Source organism: Xyrauchen texanus, chromosome 7, assembly GCF_025860055.1.
Source record: "Xyrauchen texanus isolate HMW12.3.18 chromosome 7, RBS_HiC_50CHRs, whole genome shotgun sequence".
NCBI lineage: Eukaryota > Metazoa > Chordata > Actinopteri > Cypriniformes > Catostomidae > Xyrauchen > Xyrauchen texanus.
In genome coordinates, this window is record NC_068282.1 from 12,051,404 (window position 1) to 12,071,600 (window position 20,197).

Genomic DNA, 20,197 nt, shown 5'->3' on the forward strand with positions numbered 1-20,197 from the left:
TAACGGCAACACAGTTGTTCTAGGGTATCTAAGGGGGAAGGGAAATGGAGAACGGAGGGGGTGAATGAGGGAGGGTGGCACCGTCAAAGGAAAAAACAATTGATCAGCTGAATAGAACGTGATGAACGAGGGAAGAAAGACAGTTTTAAAGAGTATTATGGATGATCACAGGAATTTGATGCAGCCCTCAAGAGGCTCTCCTCTGTCTGCCCGTATTTTTCTCGTGCTCACTCCCTCTCCCCCTCCTTTGGCTTTCTCGCGCAGCCATCAAAAGATGGAATACGAATTGTTGCAGCGACTCCCCCCACGGGGGTCAGACAATAACCCCCCGCTGCTGCTTTGTGCCTCTTTTATTTAAAAGACAACAAAATTTTGTAGGTTTTCAAAGATTTTCAACTTCAGATTGGAGGCGAGGCATTAAAGGGGGCCTGCCAGCGTCAGTCTGCATCATGTTGTCATCTGCTCTGTTCTCGCGTCTCTCGCGTGCCACTCTGGGTTAACCTCCCGTTGGCTGCGTCAGGCCAGCGTTAGGTTAACTCGAGGAAGAGCTCCAGCGACCTCAGTCAGGGTGACAGAGCATATGGATGAAAATGATGTTCAGATTGTGGAGGTTTTATTTATCTATCAAGTATAGATAATGTTAAATTAATCTCGACCCTATTTACTTACTTAATAAATGTCTTTTGTTGGGCATGAATCATCAGTGAATGTTTTTTTTAAAAAACTATGTTTTTGTTGTAATCAATTTGATCAAAATGGAATAACTTTCAGTTCTATGAGCTTTATACTTCTTGCTCCATTATTTTCCTGTTCATAACAAGGGTAACGCTGCAAAGCTAAGTGATTTGTTTTGCTTCAAATCAGTAAGTGTTCACGTGAAATAGAGAAAATGTGTCTCCTGTCAACTACTTTTTTTTGTGATATTATGAAATATGAATTATCACTACTTTTCGCTCTCTTGCATGCTGCTTTCTTTTTTCGACTTCTGAAACAACCGTTTTGCTGATGTAGCCAGTTAAAATAATAAAAAATATAATAATGTACCATTTTTTCACAATCTAATCAAATCCTTATTGATACAATCAAGTTTTAATGCTTTAATGCTCTCTTTCACTCTTAAAAATAAAAGTCACATTATTTTGTTAAATTGCACTGTGAATGCTGTTTCATTTAGTCCACTCCCCCCTTTTTTAGCAGGACATTAATAGGGATTTGCCTAATTTGACTATATGAATGCAGATGAATTGTTCACACAATGAAAAACAAGTCATATATAGAGAAATTTCAGAATTTACAGACAAATTTTATGGCCGTTTTCCCTTTAATTGCCAGAAGAGTTTTTGGAAAGACAAATTGAATGGAATGAGGACGTATTTCATGCCGGATTCAAACCTGTGCACTACAGATTTGATTATTGATATTGCATTGAAGCACTTGTACGAACGAAGCCTCGTGTTCAGGATGTAGAGGGGGACATGGGTTGTAGGGGAGTGCAGGGTGAAAAAGAGAAAGGGCGTCTTTCAGATAAAGGAACAGGCCTTTGACGAGCAGATGAGGATGGGTGGACCATGAAAGAGAAAGAGGAAATAGAGAGGGAACACTTTATCAGGCTGTTTCAGCTCTGTTGTGGGTCTAAAGGTTGACCTGTCCACGGTTGTGCTGCGGGACCTTTTTTGTACGCCCTCTGTTTGGAGAAGTAAACACAAAGTCAAGCATCCTGTGTTTGGGAAGAGGGTGCGGTACACAGCTTGGCAAAGCCACACTTGTGCTTTAATGCACAAACATGCACACATTGCATACCAACCCTGTCAATGCAGATTTCGACCGCAGACCCATCAGAAACCTTCAGAGTAACCTTCCAGTGATTATGGCGGACGTTTAGCTGTTATCACGGAGCTGTCATTGTGCATTGAAGGGATCATAAACAACAATGTTGGTGTTGAGAAGGGTCAACGGGATCTCCATAACATCGCACATTTGTTTTGACTGAGGGAAGATCGGGGATATTAGATAATTTCCTCTCATTTATCGCTCTGACTACGCAGCAATTTGTTCGCCGTCCCTCCCTCTCCTTCTGTCTTTCAACACACTCTCTCTCTCTCTTCTATATTTCCCTTTCCCTTTTACAATCTACCTCTCCCCCTTCTTCCTCCCAAAACTCCCCTAGTTCTTACACCAACCTCCCCTAAACATTCCTCCACCCTCCTTTTTCTATACACTCTTCTATTCTCTCCATCAAGAGGCATATTACCATTCATCTCCTAAAGATAAAACTCATCCACTTAGGTCTTGTCCAGTGGCATACACTCAACTCAGTGGATGGGGGTTGACAACTACCAAGAATTTTGCCTTTTTGAAATGTTTCCAGACAAAATTGGAAATTAAGTTTTCATGTTTAAGCCAAAAGCATACCCCTTATTTACTTAATCTTTTACTCTCACTTTTTTGTGGCAAAATAAACAATAATAATACTAAAGCTTTGCTTTGGTGCATTGTTTTGTTTTTTAACATTTAAGTGAAATTTATATAATTATTTACAATAAGAAGTTGCTTTGGCATATAGCTAATTTTCACTCTCAATATGAAGGGGGCCGGCTTCAGAGTTTCATTTTTTATATATATATATATATATTTTTATTTTTTTTTATTTTTTTATTTAACTGTTGGAGATTATATGAATACACACACAAAAAATAAACAAAATACCAATATAAGTAATGATGCAAAGAGAGAGAAAAAATTACAATATCTTGTATCATGATTGTATCAGCACAGCCATGTTCAGCTCTCGTCATATTGGATGGTTGCTCAGTTACATCACCGCTCTAATTTACCCAAAGGAGACCAGTGATTGGTTCCCTAGGCTTTGCACTTAAATGCTGCTGTATATTAAGGACTTCCTCTCAGTCCTTGTTTGTGTAGTTATGAATGGCCATAATTATAATCCTGTGCCTCTTATTGTAAATGATTAACAACGTTTAATTATTTGTCACGAGCCTCCCTGACTCCCCGTTAATTAAGAGGGGACAGCAATGTGGAAATGTACCTGTTGTGTGTGTGTTTTTATCAATATGAATAAGTATGTTTGTGCATGTGTTGACATAATTGTTTGTCAATTGTTTGTGAGTGTGAGGATGATGTGTAGACCTTTCATCTCCCTGACTCTCTCTCTCTCTCTCTCTCTCTCTCTCTCTCTCTCTCTCTCTCTCTCTCGCAGGTGTCTGTGCAGCAGTTGGCATTCCAGCAGCAGCTCCTCCAGGTTCAGCAGTTACAGCAACAACATCTTCTGAGTCTGCAAAGACAAGGGCTGTTGTCCATCCAGCCCAGCCAGACTCTGCCTCTCCACTCCCTCACTCAGGGTGAGTACTCATACTAACGCCAGCCTTCAGTGCAATGAGCTTTACACTTCTCAACACTTCATGTTCCTGTTCATACCAGGAGCAACACAGAAAAGTGAAGTGATTTTATGCACCAATGTATGATTCAGTGTATTTAAAAAAGAGAAAATATCCCTGCGTCGACACATTTTCGTAGTGATTTTGCAAAAATCGTAGTGAATTTTCTTGTCGCTTAATTTGCCGTTGTTTTTAAACTCAGAAGTTCTTTGAACTTGGAGGCTGAACAAATCAACAGCTTGTGGTTGTATATTACATAAATTATATGTAGAATAGTGATTCTGTACACAAAAGACAAGACACAGGTTTTTTTGTTAGTTTTTTTCGAAATATGAGAATTATAACTACTTTTCTCTACACTTACACTTTTTTTTTCTTCTTTGAACTCTGAGACAAAAATATTAAAAACCAACATGTCTGTAATAGTGGTTCTGAACAAACAAGGCAGAATGGTTTTGGTTTATGAGGACTTTTTTTTACGTAAGCTTTGTGAAAACTAGTTCTGTCGAAGTTAACGTGTTAATAACTCGTTAACGCAAGATTCGTTTGACGGCACTAATTTTTTTTAGCGCCGTTAACGCATAATGTGTCCCTTTCAATAAACCGTTGTTTATGAGAAGCGATTCAATTTGGTCAAACACTGCTAATGTCACATTGACCGTCGGGAAAATTAAGCTGATTCTTGTGGCAAGCATTTTATCAATGTAGCACAGCAGTAGAACTTGCAAAGATAGAGCTTTTAACTTTGTAAAATGATTGCAGCTGCAAGACGGCCTTGCGGCAAACTACGAAATGTGCAAGTCGCCGTGAGTGCGCGAGGCAAAAGTTGTGAGGTGCGGTTTGAGCGCCAAGTAAAAGTGTGAGCGCAATTTTTTATTTATTTTGTCCACTCATGTTTATAAAGATATTGCGATTAATCACGATTATCTACCAAAAACTATGCGATTAATCGCGATTAAATATTTTAATCGTTTGACAGCCCTAGTGAAAACACAATGTTTTGTTTTGTGACCCTATTTACTTTCTTAATATACTTGCATAATTCCGAACTCTATTCTATATCAATTCATATGTGTACGTTTCTGTTACAATCTTAATTTTGCTGACATATAAAAGAAATTCTCTCTCAGCTAATGCTCTTAATTATAAAGGAACCTTCTAGGCAACCCTTCTGGTTACAAATCAAAAATATTAATGTTAAAGATTATATTTTATCATAAATTTTTACATTGAATTTGTCTCATTTTAGCTTCAAATTCAGTCTATTCCATCAATTAATGAATTGAAATTATATATATATATATATATATATATATATATATATATATATATATATATATATACATGTATATATATATACATGTATATGTATATGTTAAATTTGTATTGTTCAGAAATTGTACCATTTACAATGATATGTTGAACACGTGCTTAATCGGTACTGTCTCTTTAAGATCAGCAGCATCAGCCAGTAAGCGCATCCAAACAATAGAAGACTTGCGTAATTACTTAACTGCATCCATGTGTGATTAGAATTACTTTTTTTTTTTTGTTTTGTTTTTGTTTTTTTTATCAACAGCTGACTGCCAAGTAAGAGTGGTTTACTTGCAATATAGAGGGTTGCCACATATAGTATAAGATTGATCTTGGGATTTAAGAATCGATATCAAGATCATTCAATCGTAGATCGCGATGCATCAGAATATCTATATTTTTACCCACCTCTAGTCTTTGTTATCTTCATAATCTGCCTCTAAAATGTCATTACTTTTCGACCCATGTCACCAATTCCTGTTATTTTTCAACCACTCCCCTCCGAACACTTGTCATTCAGACACTGCTTTTCACAATACAATCAAATCCTGATGGATAAAATCAAGTCCTGCTCTGCTTTTTTCTTTTTTTTTTTCAATTTACACATCCAGTTTCACTCAGATATACATCACACTATGGAAGTAATGGATTGCGAATACCGTTTCGTGATTACATGAACATTTTGCTGAAAATGTATGTTCAGTTGGAATATTCCTTTACACTCTCTTTGCTCTATATTGTCAATTGCATGTTTCTCTTTTAAAACAAGACCATGACAAATATGACACTCACTTTTCACCACTGCAACCTACAGTATATCCTCCTACATTTCCACTCTTCCATCGCATCACCTTTATATATCTGTTATCTCTATTATCTTATGCTGGCTCACTGTCAACCCTTAAACATACTAGCCATTGTTTTCTAACCTCAACCCACTAGACTAGTCAAAGATTAATCACTTTGCAATCAGTCAGTTAGTCAAAAGGTGTTTTTCCAGGAGGTGTATTGCATTATTTTCCTGTCATATTTACTTAAGGAGCAGCAACAGAATGACAAAGACTGGCATTCATATCATTTTTGGTTTGTGTTTAGTTTTCTTTTTTCCGAAAGCCGACTTTACTCTTGTCAGCTAAAACAAACAAGCACATAACAAGATAAGAACATATAAAGGGTTGGGAGGGGGTGCTTGCAAATACAAACTGTGTTTGTTCAGTCTTGTTATTGTTTGATCAAGGCATAGTCAGAAAGCTGAGCCACTCCGAATACTCACGTTGCCCTGGGCTGGAAGAGGCAATGCAAAACCACAGATAGGTGGCCATCTTTGAGAGGTCTGTAAAGTACCATTTTTCTTTCTTCTAAGCGACTGAACAACAGAGCAGTTGTTACTCAGGGAGCATCGTAAGACCAATCAAAGGACATTTATGAAAAACATGTAATATCATTTATAAAACTGATAGTTCCAACTCTAAATTCTGATTTGATGAGCCACGTTCAAAGTCGTTGTAAAATGTAATGTAACAGAAGTAAACATGGAACACAGGATGTTGTTCATGGATCGTTTTTAGTCAAGGGTAGCTAATGTCCTAGCTTAGAACTGGTTAGTCTAGTTTTAGCATTAGTCTAAAATAGTGGAAAAACCTGGTTGATTAACTCTAACATTCTGTAGTGGATTCATTGACTCTTATTGGTCATTAAGTGTAAGACAGCAGTTAAAACACTTATCAGAGTGTGTGTGTGTGTGTGTGTGTGTGTGTGTGTGTGTGTGTGTGTGTGTGTGTGTGTGTGTGTGTGTGTGTGTGTGTGTGAGAGTGTCCTCCACATTTTCTGCTTCACTGTTAAAAGATATTGATGACCTTTTTTCTTTCACACTCCACTACATTCTTTCATGCTTCAGCAGCCCAGTTTTCCATTCACAAGATGTAATCTACGATATTCAGTAGTTAGCGAAGTAGTTAACAGTGGCATGATAACTTATGTTACCTCCGTGTGTGTGTGTAATCATGCACTTGGGCAAGCTACTAAGGAAGAATGCTCGGCCAGCAACACAGGCTTCAATTGGCTTATTTATTAGTCCTTTTTACCGCGTCACATTTGACATACGGCACATCCAGTAATTTTCTTCACTATTTAAATTTTTTTTACGCGTACGCATGCAAGTTCTCTGGCATAATGGAGACATATGAGACTTCAATCAAACAATGTGTTTTAGTCTGTCGTATTTCAATGTTTTAAAAAAAAAAATTAGGCTGGGTCACTCTAACGGGTGGATAATTTTTGGACAGTGTCAACCGAAATGTGCTATGAATTATAGCAATGTGCTGGAGAAGATAAATATCGCAAAATGGGGCCCAGAGAGAGATAAAGAAATTGACTTAAGCAGAATGTGTAATATAGAGAGAAAGTGAAGAGAATGGATGAATATTTAATAAAGGTAGAGAAAGAAGATTATTTGGCAAAATAAACATTTATGTCTTTAGAAATATACTCAGCAAATTTTTCGGAGTTAATTTTTTTTATTATGGAGGGAATCACTATCGAACCCACAATAATTGCCATAATGATAAACATGGCAACATTTTGGCATCTTGCAACTGTTAACAAAAAACCTGGATTTCAACGGTTTAACCTTTGGCATTAGCTATTTTTACCAAAGTAATTGTTAATTTCAAAGTAATGACTGTAGAAGTGCTGCTACTGTAATCTAATTACTTTGTCAAAAGTAGTGAATTATTTTCAATTTATTGAGCAGAAAAACAAACTTTTCTGTGAAGTGTTGTAGAAAGTAACTATTATTCGGTTGTATAATGCAGTTTCACTGTACATAACCATACTTAGTGTGTACAGAATGGGATTAAGCACTTAGAAGTGGAGTGACAGCCATATTTAGTCATGAGTGGCCTCAGTGTGGTCAGATATTTGGGTTTACCTCATGTTCCAGACTATCAGACAATCTTCTCATCAGAATCTGTGCCCGCGTACACACACATTGTGATCCTCTGCGTCCCCCTAGATCTCCCTTAACTAGAGTTCATTCTCATCCCCAGCCTCACATTAGTTAAGTTGTCCAGTCAAGGGCCACAGGACACCAACAAGACAAATTTGCTGCTAATATGAAAGTAGCAAATGTGACCAGGCGTGAAGTGCGATCAGCACGCAGGGCACATCAGGAGACTTCGGCACCTCGTCCAGCCTCGCTGGCAGTGATTGATTAGCTGGCAGTGCGGCACTGTTTAATAGCCTTTGTAGCATTAGGGAGGAACATATTTTAGGCCTAAGGGCTGCATATCAAGGGCCCCAGTGATCATAACCCCTTTAACAGAAGGGAGAGAAGAGCTCTGCCTCACAGAACAATAAACTAATAGTAGTGTCAGTTTGCCCCCAGTGGCGCGGTGGTGGTCTCGTTGCAAAAGACACAGTCACTTGTTTCCGCTGCGCCATTTTTTATCGGGCTACTGATGGGCCTCAACTAATGTGGTTGTGAACCTTAAATCAACTTTCTGCTTGCTCGAACACGGTCACCAGGGTACCAGGGTACAAGGACGGGAAAAGGTTGAAGCGAGAGTTCGGAGCCCCTATCTGGGCATCGCCGCTACCTGCTGCGGTAAAAATTGAGTTGCTTCACCGGCGATCAGTCAAACGTCTCAATGACATCCATTTTTTAAAAGCACAAGTGTGTAACTTTGTCTTTTAATGAGAGGAGGCGTAGCACTGAAAAATGACTTCAGGGCCGATAAAGCGATCTGGAGTTTACAAGATAGATTTAAGGACAAAGAACTTGTTTAATGTTACATGTTATGAGACGTCACATCCATCACCTGTTACTAAATGACCATAATGTTGTAAGCTTTGTCCGATTGGTAGAAAGGTTACGTGAAGGGATACAGAGAGGATTATTGGTGACATATTTGTTGGTTTTACTGGGGAAAAGTAGCAAGAGGATAGATATCACATTAATGCATGAGGAAAAGAAAGACCTAGATAGACCTGCAGAACAAAAAGAGGACGTTTTATGGTGGGTGTCACAACAAGACAGCTTCGTCCCACTCTGTTACCTCTCTTATCAGCCTCCCCCCTTCCTCCAGCTTGGATTCGTTTCAGTAAACAGTGGTGTCTGGGTCACCTGGACTTGTGGGTAATTGAGGGAGAATGGGCCGCCCTGTCAAGCACATCGGCTAAAAATACATTGCACACTGTCATCGTTCTCCAAGTGGGGGGAAAATGATTGTTCCCCTCGATGTCCAAACCCAAAACAATCTCCAGCACTGTGACCTATCTCGAAACCACACAAACAACTTTACCCTCCCTCACAATGACAAACTCTAAGACAAAAAACAAGCGAGCCGCTTCCCGTTGCCTTAAGATGGCGTAGTCAGCATTAGAAGGGTTCAATGCGGTTCACTTTTATAACAATGCTTGAATGCCACTCCAGGAGGACGTTAAAACACAACAAAAAAGCCCACGACATGCCCAAGGAAGCAGAAGATGTCACGTGGCACGTGGGAAGGTTATTGATTCGTCCTGCAATAATTTCTGCTTGCTCTTTTATATGCAAACGATCTTGTGTGAATTTATGGCAGTTCTACCAGACTCATTTCACAGTTTTTAGTCTCACTCTCTCTGTCTCTTTGTCTGTCTCTCTGGAGTCTTAGCCGCCTCATTAGCTTACTGTTCTCCATTACTGGCATAATTAAAATCTTTAGTAGCTTATCAAATTAAAAATATTTTCTGCTGATCGTATTGAGATCTCCACCTCGCCGTTATTTTGCCACAACAGGAATAAATTAGGACTAAGCGATTCTCGCGCAAATGCATTACGAGGGAGCGCTTGAAAGAGGCCACTTCTTGTATTTGTGAAGAGAATTATTTTGAAGGGGAGTGAGAGAATGAGAGTGTGAGGAGGGGGAGGAAGGGAAAACAAGGAGACGAATGAAGATAACCAAGACCATCAATTGCTCTCCGTTTGCTTGTGCTCATTTTGAAAATCGATATAATTGTGATGTTAAGCGATTGATTGACCACCACCCCAAAGGCCCTTCATATTTAATTTCACAGAACATATGAAGAACATTTTTTAAATGAACTACAATGGATTTGTCCAAGCTGCATTTCTTCTCTTATTGACCAATCAGTTGTAAATTTGAGACTGGAATTCAGCAACAGTAAAATGGGTTAATGTAAATACACTGGGCTGTTTTAGAATAGAAAGTTTTGTTTATACATATTAATACACAAACAAAAAATATTTCAATTAGGCCAGAGACCAGAAACATCCCAAGCTGGCTTCAATATAATGTTCAGAAGTTATCAGTATATAGCAAATAAAATCCACAGCAGTCAAATCATAATTTGAAAATGTTCTAATTCGAAGTGCACAGAGAAAATACATTGACTGAAGTAGCTTTGCAGAACGTAAAAAAATAGAACTTATGTCAACTGAAGGCACAACGCAGCAGCCGTTTTCAGTGTAGACAGCTTAGTTGACTTCTGTATAATGCAGCAATCCAATTTTATTACTGTGTGACACGAGAACACAGGAGGGAATTCACTTAACAGCCGGGCCACTTTTGCAGTCAGTGCTGAAACTGCGCTGTCTTGAGCAGGGCTGTTTCTAACTTTAAGCGGTATAAGCGGCCGCTTAGGGCCCCCAAACCACCAGGGGGCCCCACAAAGCGAAATCATTTAAAAAAAAAAAAAAAAAAAGATCCGGGGTAGTCACTCTAGGTGGACTAATTTCATTGTTACCTTTTACTAATTCTCAGTGTTCTTGCGCTGTGCTGTAAAGTCAGCCAACAAAACACGAAACGCTTTGTGTTTTTGTGTTTCTGTGGGTGTTTATCAAAGTGTTTGTCTACCTGTCACAGAATAGAGACAACATCTTATCTTCAAGCAATTTTCTTCCCACTTATCATCTTCTAATTTTTTTTTTTTTAAAGAACATATGAGCCGCAGTGAGCGTGACTTGTTAAATGAGGTTTAAGTCATCTGTGTCAATTGGAGGCGGTGCAAAACTTTAAGCATTTTGCACATTAGCATGCTTTCCGAAGTATTACTTTTGGGGCTTGCTCGTTCTTTCACTTTCTCTCAAAGAGGGATGTTTATGTGGTCTTGTTTTGTGTGTGTGTGTGTGTGTGTGTGTGTGTGTGTGTGTGTGTGTGTGTGTGTGTGTGTGTGTGTGAGAGAGAGAGAGAGCTGACTTCCTTGTCAGAGAAATAATGGTGATTATTCAGATTTCATGCCTTGTCTGTATGTTAATTATTTAATTCAAGCATGAAATGTGCGTGAATGCCAGGGAATTTTTGTACACAAACACACTTCACATAGCATGGAGAGAGAGAGAGAGAGAGAGAGAGAGAGAGCGCGAGAAAGGGCAAGCAGCACATATCAGCCTGTAGTGGAATAATTAATGCCCCCCTTTTGTTTACTGAGCCCTTGTTTTTTATTTAATTATTCCATGAGTAGAACCAGATTAGCTGTTAATTGATTTAATTATCCAATTTGTTTGTGGCAGGCATGATTCCAGCCGAACTCCAGCAGCTGTGGAAAGAGGTGACAAACTGCCATGTGAAGGAGGAGAACAGCGGGTCCAATAACGGTCACCGAGGTCTGGACCTTTCCTCCCCCTCCCCCGTTCCCCCCAAAATCCTCAACCAGCATGGATCTACCAATGGCCAGTACGTCAGCCATTCGCTGAAAAGAGAGAGGTAAGAGCACCCATGCGTTAACCTGAGAGTCTAAAAGCAGCTGCTTGCTGTTTGTTGGTCGTATTTGTGGACATTTATTACTAATATATACTGTATATAGTACATATACTTTAACTTTTATATACTAAAAATGCCCTGTAATAAAAGGACCAATCTATAAGGTATTATGATGCCACTCTATTACACCTTGGATATTTATTGTTGTTCCATATACAGTAGTTGAGCCGTAGCTCAAGAGACTTCTCAGACCTGTTATGACATATTCCTACCTTCTTTAACAACATACTTACTTCAACAACACTTTTTTAATATTTCCAATTTTATTGATCTAACTTTGTACTTACTATTATATTATGTACTTTGTATATATTACCTGGAATACGTTTTTTAAAAATCAGTTACCACAGCTGCGATGAGGCTTGAAACTTGAGGTGTGAAAATGGGTCCATTGGAGTCCTCAGCTCATTTGTTCATTTAAGTATCAACTAAGTCACTTCTGAAACTCTAGCGGAAACGTGAGATTATTTGGGTATTTTTCTCAGAAAAAAACAACAAAAAAAAGTTCACATTTGTTCTACAAGTAGACTCGTTGATGACTAAGAGAAGCAACTGAGGTATTAAAGAGGTTGCATGCATGCTTTTTCTTTCGTAGGGTGGGACTGCAAACAGTCATACATATACTTGGTATTTTGATTTAAAATAAACCACTGCTGCCTAGGATAAAGGTAAAAATTTGACAAGAGCAATATTGGTTTGGATTGTTCTGTTTTTGTTGTTTTACCTTTCTTTTTAGTTTACACCAGACTTAAGGGGCAGTCACACTAGGCTTTGAGCACGCAAATGATAACATACAATGCAGCAGACCAGGATATGATGTCACGCAGGAGGACTTCTAGTGTAATTAAATAATACATCACAAATAAAAAATAATATTATAATAAAAATGGTTAAATATATTGTCTACTTGCTTTCCTGCAAAAAAAAGTCTGCTTTGATTTACATATCCTTTCAAGAGAGCCAAAAGGTCGGGTTCAGAGTTTCACCAAGCTTAAACTTTGGTACGCAGCGTAGTACAAAATTTCTTCGCATAAGTTTGCGTTTCCGGTCTGCTGCGTTCGCATGCATTTGAATGGGGGTGAATGGAGTGTGAAGTGTAGTGTGACTGCCCCTTTACACAGATTTGAATCAACCCACTCAAAAAACAAATTATTCATTCGGATTTAGCTCTTTCTTGACATCCCCCAGTGTCCCTGTTGAAGGTGGAAATCACTTCAAGGGAAGCCGATTTGATGGACAAGTACCCATAGGGCATTTCCTGCATATGAATATTAATATATCGCTTCTAAGTACCTCTGCATTTTCATTAAGGACCCGGAGTCTGTCCGCTCAGTCTTGTTCATCAGGGAATTCCAGTCAGACACCTGAGGGAATGGCACTGCTAGAAAGGTTAGGTTACTGTAATGAAAATAAAAATTAGTAATTTTTTTAATTATTAGGGAAACCGCTGTGTTATTTCAGAATTACACCTGTAGTGCTTATGGAACTACAGCAATATCGGTCAAATTACACTCACTTAGCACTTAATTAGGAACACTATGGTCCTAATAAAGTGCCAGATGTGGTCTTCTGCTGTTGTAGCCCATCCGCCTCAAGGTTCCACGTGTTGTGCATTTTGAGATGCTATTATGCTCACTACTTTTGTACAAAGTGGTTATCTGAGTTACTGTAGCCTTTCTGTCAGCTCGAACCAGTCTGGCCATTCTCCATTGACCACTCTCATCCATCCGCAGGACTGCCGCTCAGTGGATGTTTTTTATAGATTAAACTCTAGAAACTGTTGTGCATGAAAATCCCAGGAGATCAAATATTTAAGTAGGTATTTTACAAAGAAAAGACTAAATAATGTCCCATGTAAGCGCAACATTTGCATACATGTCAAATAAAATGTATTACAAATGTCCTAGCTACAGTTGCCCAATGCAGTGCAGCTTTGTTAAACAGTGTGGAGCCTCTTTAAACCCCTGAAACTTGAAGATTTATTTGGAGGAAGCTTTTTGTCGCTGTGTCTTTAGGGATGAAATTAATTTAGTTTATAACACATTTAGTTGTTTTCATGTGCCAAAGCCTGATCTTTGAACCGCTGGTGAGAAGCCTCCAGGCGCTGTAAGTTAATTTCTTTCTCTCTCTCTCTCTCTCTCTCTTAACATTAGGGCTGAAAAGATAAGTCGATGTTATCGACAACGTTGACAATAAAAAATTGTTGACAAAATTATTTATTGTCGAATAGTCGTTTGATCTCATTTAATGAAACATGAGATCACTTTAAACTCTAATGATGAGAGCAGCACTGCAGCTCACGGCTGACTGAGGAGAGGAAGAATTACACTTCTCACAGTTCAGATGCACCCTCAACTGTCAAAACAGCTTCTGGTGATGTAGATCGCAAAGTACAAGGGAATTATAATGCAAAAATACCAAATAAGTAAATACAATAGCACTCTCGTTGTGGAATAATCGAAGCCGGAGCTCTTTAAAGGAAACACACCAGCATTACATCATAAATGCAGTTATATTTAATGCATTATAGCATTAATAAAGTAAAAATAGTACGGAATCGGATCATGTCAATAAATAAACTCAGAAACTGGCATTTCTCTGTGCAGTCAGTGCCTCTTCAATGAGTTGCGTGAATGTCCCGATCTAACGGGAAGAGACTGAATCTGCGCCCGGCTGATGCACACTCAGTCACGGGGACGCTCATCCCTCGAGCATGCATGCTTAATGCAGCTAGATTATAAGGTGATTGCTCGCAACTTATTTGAATCATAATATATACCTCTTTGCATTTCTTATCATGAAGAAAATTGGCAATATGCAGCTTTATTAATATGAGAGAGTTTGTTTTTTGTGAGTTAAAGAGGTAGTTTTCGCCCCATTCAGAGCAAAAAAATGTGTTTTTGTTTTGGCTTGTTTTCCAATATAAATATCTAAAACTCCTTTAAAATAACGTACATTTTCTTTAGCAGCTATACTGCGGAAGAAAAAATTGTTATCTGAGAATGTTGAATATAAAATAAAAAATACAAATATTTTTAAAAATCCATTAAAAAAAAAGATATATTCACCTGAGAAGCAGCATAATAGATATTTAGACTTGCTTTTAGAGAATAGATCTTGAATAGAAGTATATTTTGTCTTTACTGCACTCACAGAAGTATAACCAAATGAAAAACTTATACACTTATATACAAAATACACATAGTGTATATTTAAGATACATTCTCTTAAAGCAAGTCTAAATATCTTATATTGCTTCTCAAGTAAATGTATCTTGTTTTAAGGATTTTTAGATAGTTTAAATGGAAAACAAGACAAAAACACTTGATAACAATAAGATTTTTTGCAGTGAATTTCTTTACTGAATTAAACTTAATAAAATAAATGTTTTCCCTTTAATTCAGTGAACTTCATTTAGAGGTGTTTTAGTAAGCACATTTAGTACAACCTTTTAAGTCGGTGCACAAGTAGCTGAATAATCAGTTAAGAGCTAATGATTAATCGTTGCAATAATCACGAACAGTCGAATAATCATTCTGATAATCATTCGATTAATCGATTATCAAATTAATCGTTAGTTGCAGCCCTACTTTACATCTGAATCTGGCTGATCGAATCCAACATGCCATTATGAAAGCAATGTGAATGAAAACATGTTTAGTGCTGCAAAACATGCTCTAGCTGAAGGTAAAGGGAGGGTTCACAAACATCAGTCTAGGCCAGATTTGAGATCTTGACAGGTTTGATCAACATCTCCGGCAGGGTTATTTAAACTGGACATGATGTCACTGATGCTGTGGGTCTTGTAGATGCTATATTAACCATTGGAGGTATTATGGAAGTAGGCTGTCTCTAAATCAAATGAAGTCACTTTATCTTTCTTTCTGTTATTCTTTCTACTCACTAAATAATATGTTAGAGGTTGATGTTACAGTGTTGATATGCTAATGGAGCAACACTCTTATAATGCTTATAAAATCATTGTACACAAATATTTGGTTAAATACGTTTTTAAGTGTATTGAACTATTTTTTATCGATACTTTCCAGTATTGTATTGCATTCAGTCTTGAGTTGCTACAACTCTCCCTCTCTGAAGAGTAATAATCTATCACTCCACTTCCTCAATGTACACAAACAACCAGTGCTTTTGTGGCATGCCTGGCTTGAAACACTCAAGATGATGCCTTCGAAAGCTCTCTGTTTCCCTTCCTGCCTCTTTCTCTGTCAGAGATTAAAGATGTCAACAGCAGTTTAGAACCCATTCCGTGAAGAAAGCATTTTGTAGACTGACTATACACCGAGTATCTCAGATCTTTCAGACAATGTGAGTAGGTGATCACTTTTTCAGCCTTGTTTAGAGAGAGAGTTATGACTTGAAAGTCATCCAGTCATTACTGTTGAAATGCAAAGGCAAATAAGAGAGACAGTGGTAATTGTTGTTTTTCTGTGTAGCATGCTTGTTAATACGGTTTCATATAAAACACGTGCCACACTGTACAGTGCCTCTTGAAAATCGTAACATTTGATTTATAAAATTTGTAATGTGCAGGACTCACTTTTTGCTTCAAATTTAAGGGTTGAGTGGGAAAAATGAATATGTCGACTTATCTGCTCACAAACATTAATGAACTTTTAATTGATGTGGTTTTCTCTAGTCCCTCTTGTCGTGAAACAGGCGGGCGGCTGCATGCTGATGGACTAGTTTTGCTCTAGCTCTCTCAGATTGGTTTACCGCCTGGGTCTTAAGCACCGCGCAGGCCGTTTCATGTGTCATATAAAATCTGGCCAGTCCCTGCGACGCCTGCAACTAAAACCTTAAGTGCATCCACCGGCATCATTCATTGTCTTTTCACTTCCTTCTTAAAGGAAGGAGAGAGAAACTCAATCACTTCGTACATGTTTAGACGTGATGCTCCCCTGCTTTTAGCAGCTTCCATCGGCTCCCACTGGTGCCTGCACAGAGACATCCACTGAATGCACACCCAAATATGATAAAAGCATTCAAAGTGTCAGTCCACCCGACCCATCAGCACACAGATAAGTGACAAAAGATGTTTATGAACCTGTGTGAATCTTTACATGGTGATTTAAAATGAAGGGTTAGAAGCGGAGGTCTGCTACCCAACCCCAGCACAATGTGACCCGACAATCTGTTGGGTTTTGGGATATGGGATATTTTGGGAGTTCAAGTCAGGTTTTCATGTACAACCTCAAGTATTTAAAACCTCAGATATGATGGTTAATTAATCGAATTAATCACATTTATCAATATTTGCAGAGAAAGGCCCCCAAATAAAAATGGTTCAGAAATAATTTTCTGAGCTATGCGTTCCACATTCATTTTATATCTCTGTGCTCTTACTGTATGTCAACAATAGTCTCATTTCTATTTTTTTTTATTCTGAGACAAAGTTGATTCTTGCATAAAACATAACTGAAATCTCCATTCAGTCTCCTGAGCTATGAAAGAGCAACCTCAGAGCAATAAAAATATCCTCAAATATAGAGACAACTATCTTTCCAGCAGTTTGAGGTTTCTTTATTGATAGGGAAAGAGTGTTGCCCAGTTTGAGTCGCCCCACTTCTCTCTTTTTTTCTCCTAGAATCCTTCAGGAATGCTACTCTCAAGGGACAGAAAACCCAGACAATTTGTTTAAAAGAGATAAATAATCAGATTTCCCCTCCTAAACGAGTCCTTTAACCTCTATTTTAATTGATCTTCAACTCTGAAAATGATAATTAAAACATTTTGGGGGGTTGGGAGGAGGGCGCATTGTTAGAGGGTACTGTAGAGGTTTGAGACGGGGGTCTGGGGATTTGCCAGTAGACTCTGAGAAGGAGTGTTCCTTTGATGATTTCTCTTCACGTGAAGACATAAGGGAGAGTAATAGTGTTGTGACAAAGTGCTCAGTTCCTGTCTGAGCTCAGGTCTGGCTCTCCAGACGTCAGACCTCTTCTTCATCGTTAGTTGTGGAACAGCGATACTTGGGTGCTCAGTGCATGATAATACGATCCTAAACCATAATGTAATGAAAGATGATATGACAGAGCAACGCTGGCTCACAGGAAAGCATTTAAGTGATCGGTTGAAGAGTGTATCAAGGATTTAAGTGCACATGCAGTGTTGCTTGTGATGTATTTTAGGACTGGTCTCTCTCTCTTTATATATATATATATATATATATATATATATATATATATATATATATATATTTTTTTTTTTTGTCAATGTTAGTCAGCCTTTTGATCTTGGTATTCATGGTTTTGCTCTAAAATAGTTTAAAAGGGTGATTTTTGTTTTTCAGTAGGAGGACTTTTTCTGACCAAACATGTAGATTGAAAATGTATAATGCAAGATCTAAAATACAGAAAAATCTAGTTTTTTATTTGTATTATTATTATCATTATTATTATTATTAAATGAACACAAGGGAGTTTTTTAATTTATATGCATCCATTTTAAAACATATTTTTACCAAAACATTTTATTAGCACTTTACAATAAGATTGTATTTGTTAATATGAACATGAAATCATGATTTGTTATTTCAAGCTGTCTTACTCTTAAAAACTTGTGAGGTTACCACACTGACAGGCTTAAACAGGCCGACAAGATCACTGACAAGATAACAGCTTTGACTCTTTTTATTTATTGGCTTTTGTTAGAAAAGAATGAGGTCAGTCTTGAACGAAACCCCAAATGTCTGTCAGACTTCATTTATGGTGTCAATTCTGTCATTTACCACCGTTTAGTCATTCATTTCTCACAACGAGCATTGTTTCCTGATTCACAAGTCCTTAATCTTTTCACGATTCAACGTCTTATTAATACTGCTTTAACCGATGTCTTTTGGGGATTCAAACAAAGCAAGGCTGTCTTGAAATTACACATTAGAGCAGCATTAACCAATCGTGGCATACTTTTTTATTTTTATATATAATAATCTGTCTTTTAAAAACAATGTACATTAAATAACTTATTTTCATGTGATTCATTGTTTATATTATATATATATAGATATTATATATTTTTCCTAACATCAATCTTCACTCCATACCCCATAATGACAAAGCAAAAACCAGATGTTTGATAACTTTGCAAATTTATTAAAAAGAAAAAAATGTATTATCACTTTGAAATAAGTATTCAGACCCTTTGCTATGACACTTGAAATTTAACTCAGGTGCATCCCATTTCTCTGGATCATCTTTGAGATGTTTCTACACTTTGATTGGAGTCCACCTGTGGCAAATTTAATTGATTGGACATTATTTGGAAAGGCAAAAAGAAGATTGGAATAACCAGGACTCTTACTAGAGCTGGCTGCCCAGCCAAACTGAACAATCGAGGGAGAAGGGCCTTGGTGAAATTGTTGACCAAGAATCTGATGTTCACACTGGTTGAGCTCCAGAGATCATGTGTGGTGATGAAGAAACTTGCAGAAGGACAACCATCACTGCAACACTCCACCAATTTGGGCTTTATGGAAGAGTGGCCAGATGGAAGCCTCTCCTCAGTCCAAGACACATTAAAAAAAGCACCTAAAGGACTTTCAGTTTGTGAGAAACAAGATTCTCTGGTCTGATGAAATGAAGATTGAACTCTTTGGCCTAAAATCCAAGCGTCATGTCTGGAGGAAACCAGGCACTGCTCATCACCTGAACAATACCAGCCCAACGGTGAAGCATGGTGGTGGTAGCATCATAAAATATTGTACGTGGCATGTTTTTCTTGTGATAATGGGGTTGTTCAGGTTTCACAATTTGATATGGTTTAATCTTAATCTCATTTTATGTTAAATTCAACTAGTTTTACTTAAAAGTTTGGAAATCACAATTACAACGTGATATGGATTCTAGTGATTTTTGTTGGAATAAAATTGACATGTTTGTAAATGTTAGATTTCTCTTTTTTTATCTTCAACAAAGACTGCTTTTTTGCTGTTTTGTGCTGCCACAGAGAATGATGGGAAATGTAGTTGTAGCATAAGTGAGTCACCTTATAAACTAGCTAAACGAAACACATTTTAATAGCACACATTTCCATCATCAGTACACAAAATGCGAACACCTAAATTATTATGAAAAATAGCATTTAGCTTTCACCATAATTCAGTAATTGACAAAAGTTTTCCATTAGCAGTTACGATATTGTGGTGGCATTCATTTGTGCACATCTCGTAAATATGACCATTCTGACATGACTTGGAAGCAGCTAATTAAACAAAATATTCTTGCTAAAGTTACGTCCACACTAGTTCGTTTTTCGGTATGTTTATACCACTTATCCACACTGGAACCGTGTTTTCCTCCCCCGAAAACAGAGAAAATGCTCTCCATTTCCACATTCTTTGTAAAACGATGACGTTAGGAAACTGAAAACTTGAGTTTTCAAACTTAAATGTATTAGTGTGGATGTGGCCTACTATGCTCCCATCTGTAGAACTCTATGGATAATTTGTAGATTAAACCACACCTTAATGCCTAAGCTTCAATTGTGACTGAAATCTAGCTTGCATAGTCTAGAGAGCACTGTGTTGGACTGTTGACGACTCTGTGCAGGCGGGTAAATTGATAACAGGTGGAGTGTGTTTACTGTTAGCACTTGGCGGGAGCTGGCCAGATGGATTTGAATGCTTCCTGTTTTGGGAAACACTTGTTGCTCCAGGTGCACCACGGTTCAGTGGTCAGGGCTAAAGGACACGCTGTCTCTCTGAGTCTCGCA

At 37.9% G+C, this 20,197-nt stretch overlaps 1 protein-coding gene across 11 annotated transcripts in view; it reads left to right on the forward strand.

Moving 5' to 3' along the window:
• The window catches only part of LOC127646979 (forkhead box protein P1-B-like), a 247,987-nt gene that overhangs the window by 198,594 nt on the left and 29,196 nt on the right, over positions 1–20,197 (forward strand). For all 11 annotated transcript variants that reach the window (XM_052130998.1, XM_052131001.1, XM_052130997.1 and 8 more), the window contains 2 exons: positions 3,218–3,359; positions 11,221–11,413. In XM_052130998.1, the coding sequence (XP_051986958.1) occupies positions 3,218–3,359; positions 11,221–11,413 (335 nt within the window). The remainder of the gene's footprint in view (positions 1–3,217; positions 3,360–11,220; positions 11,414–20,197) is intronic.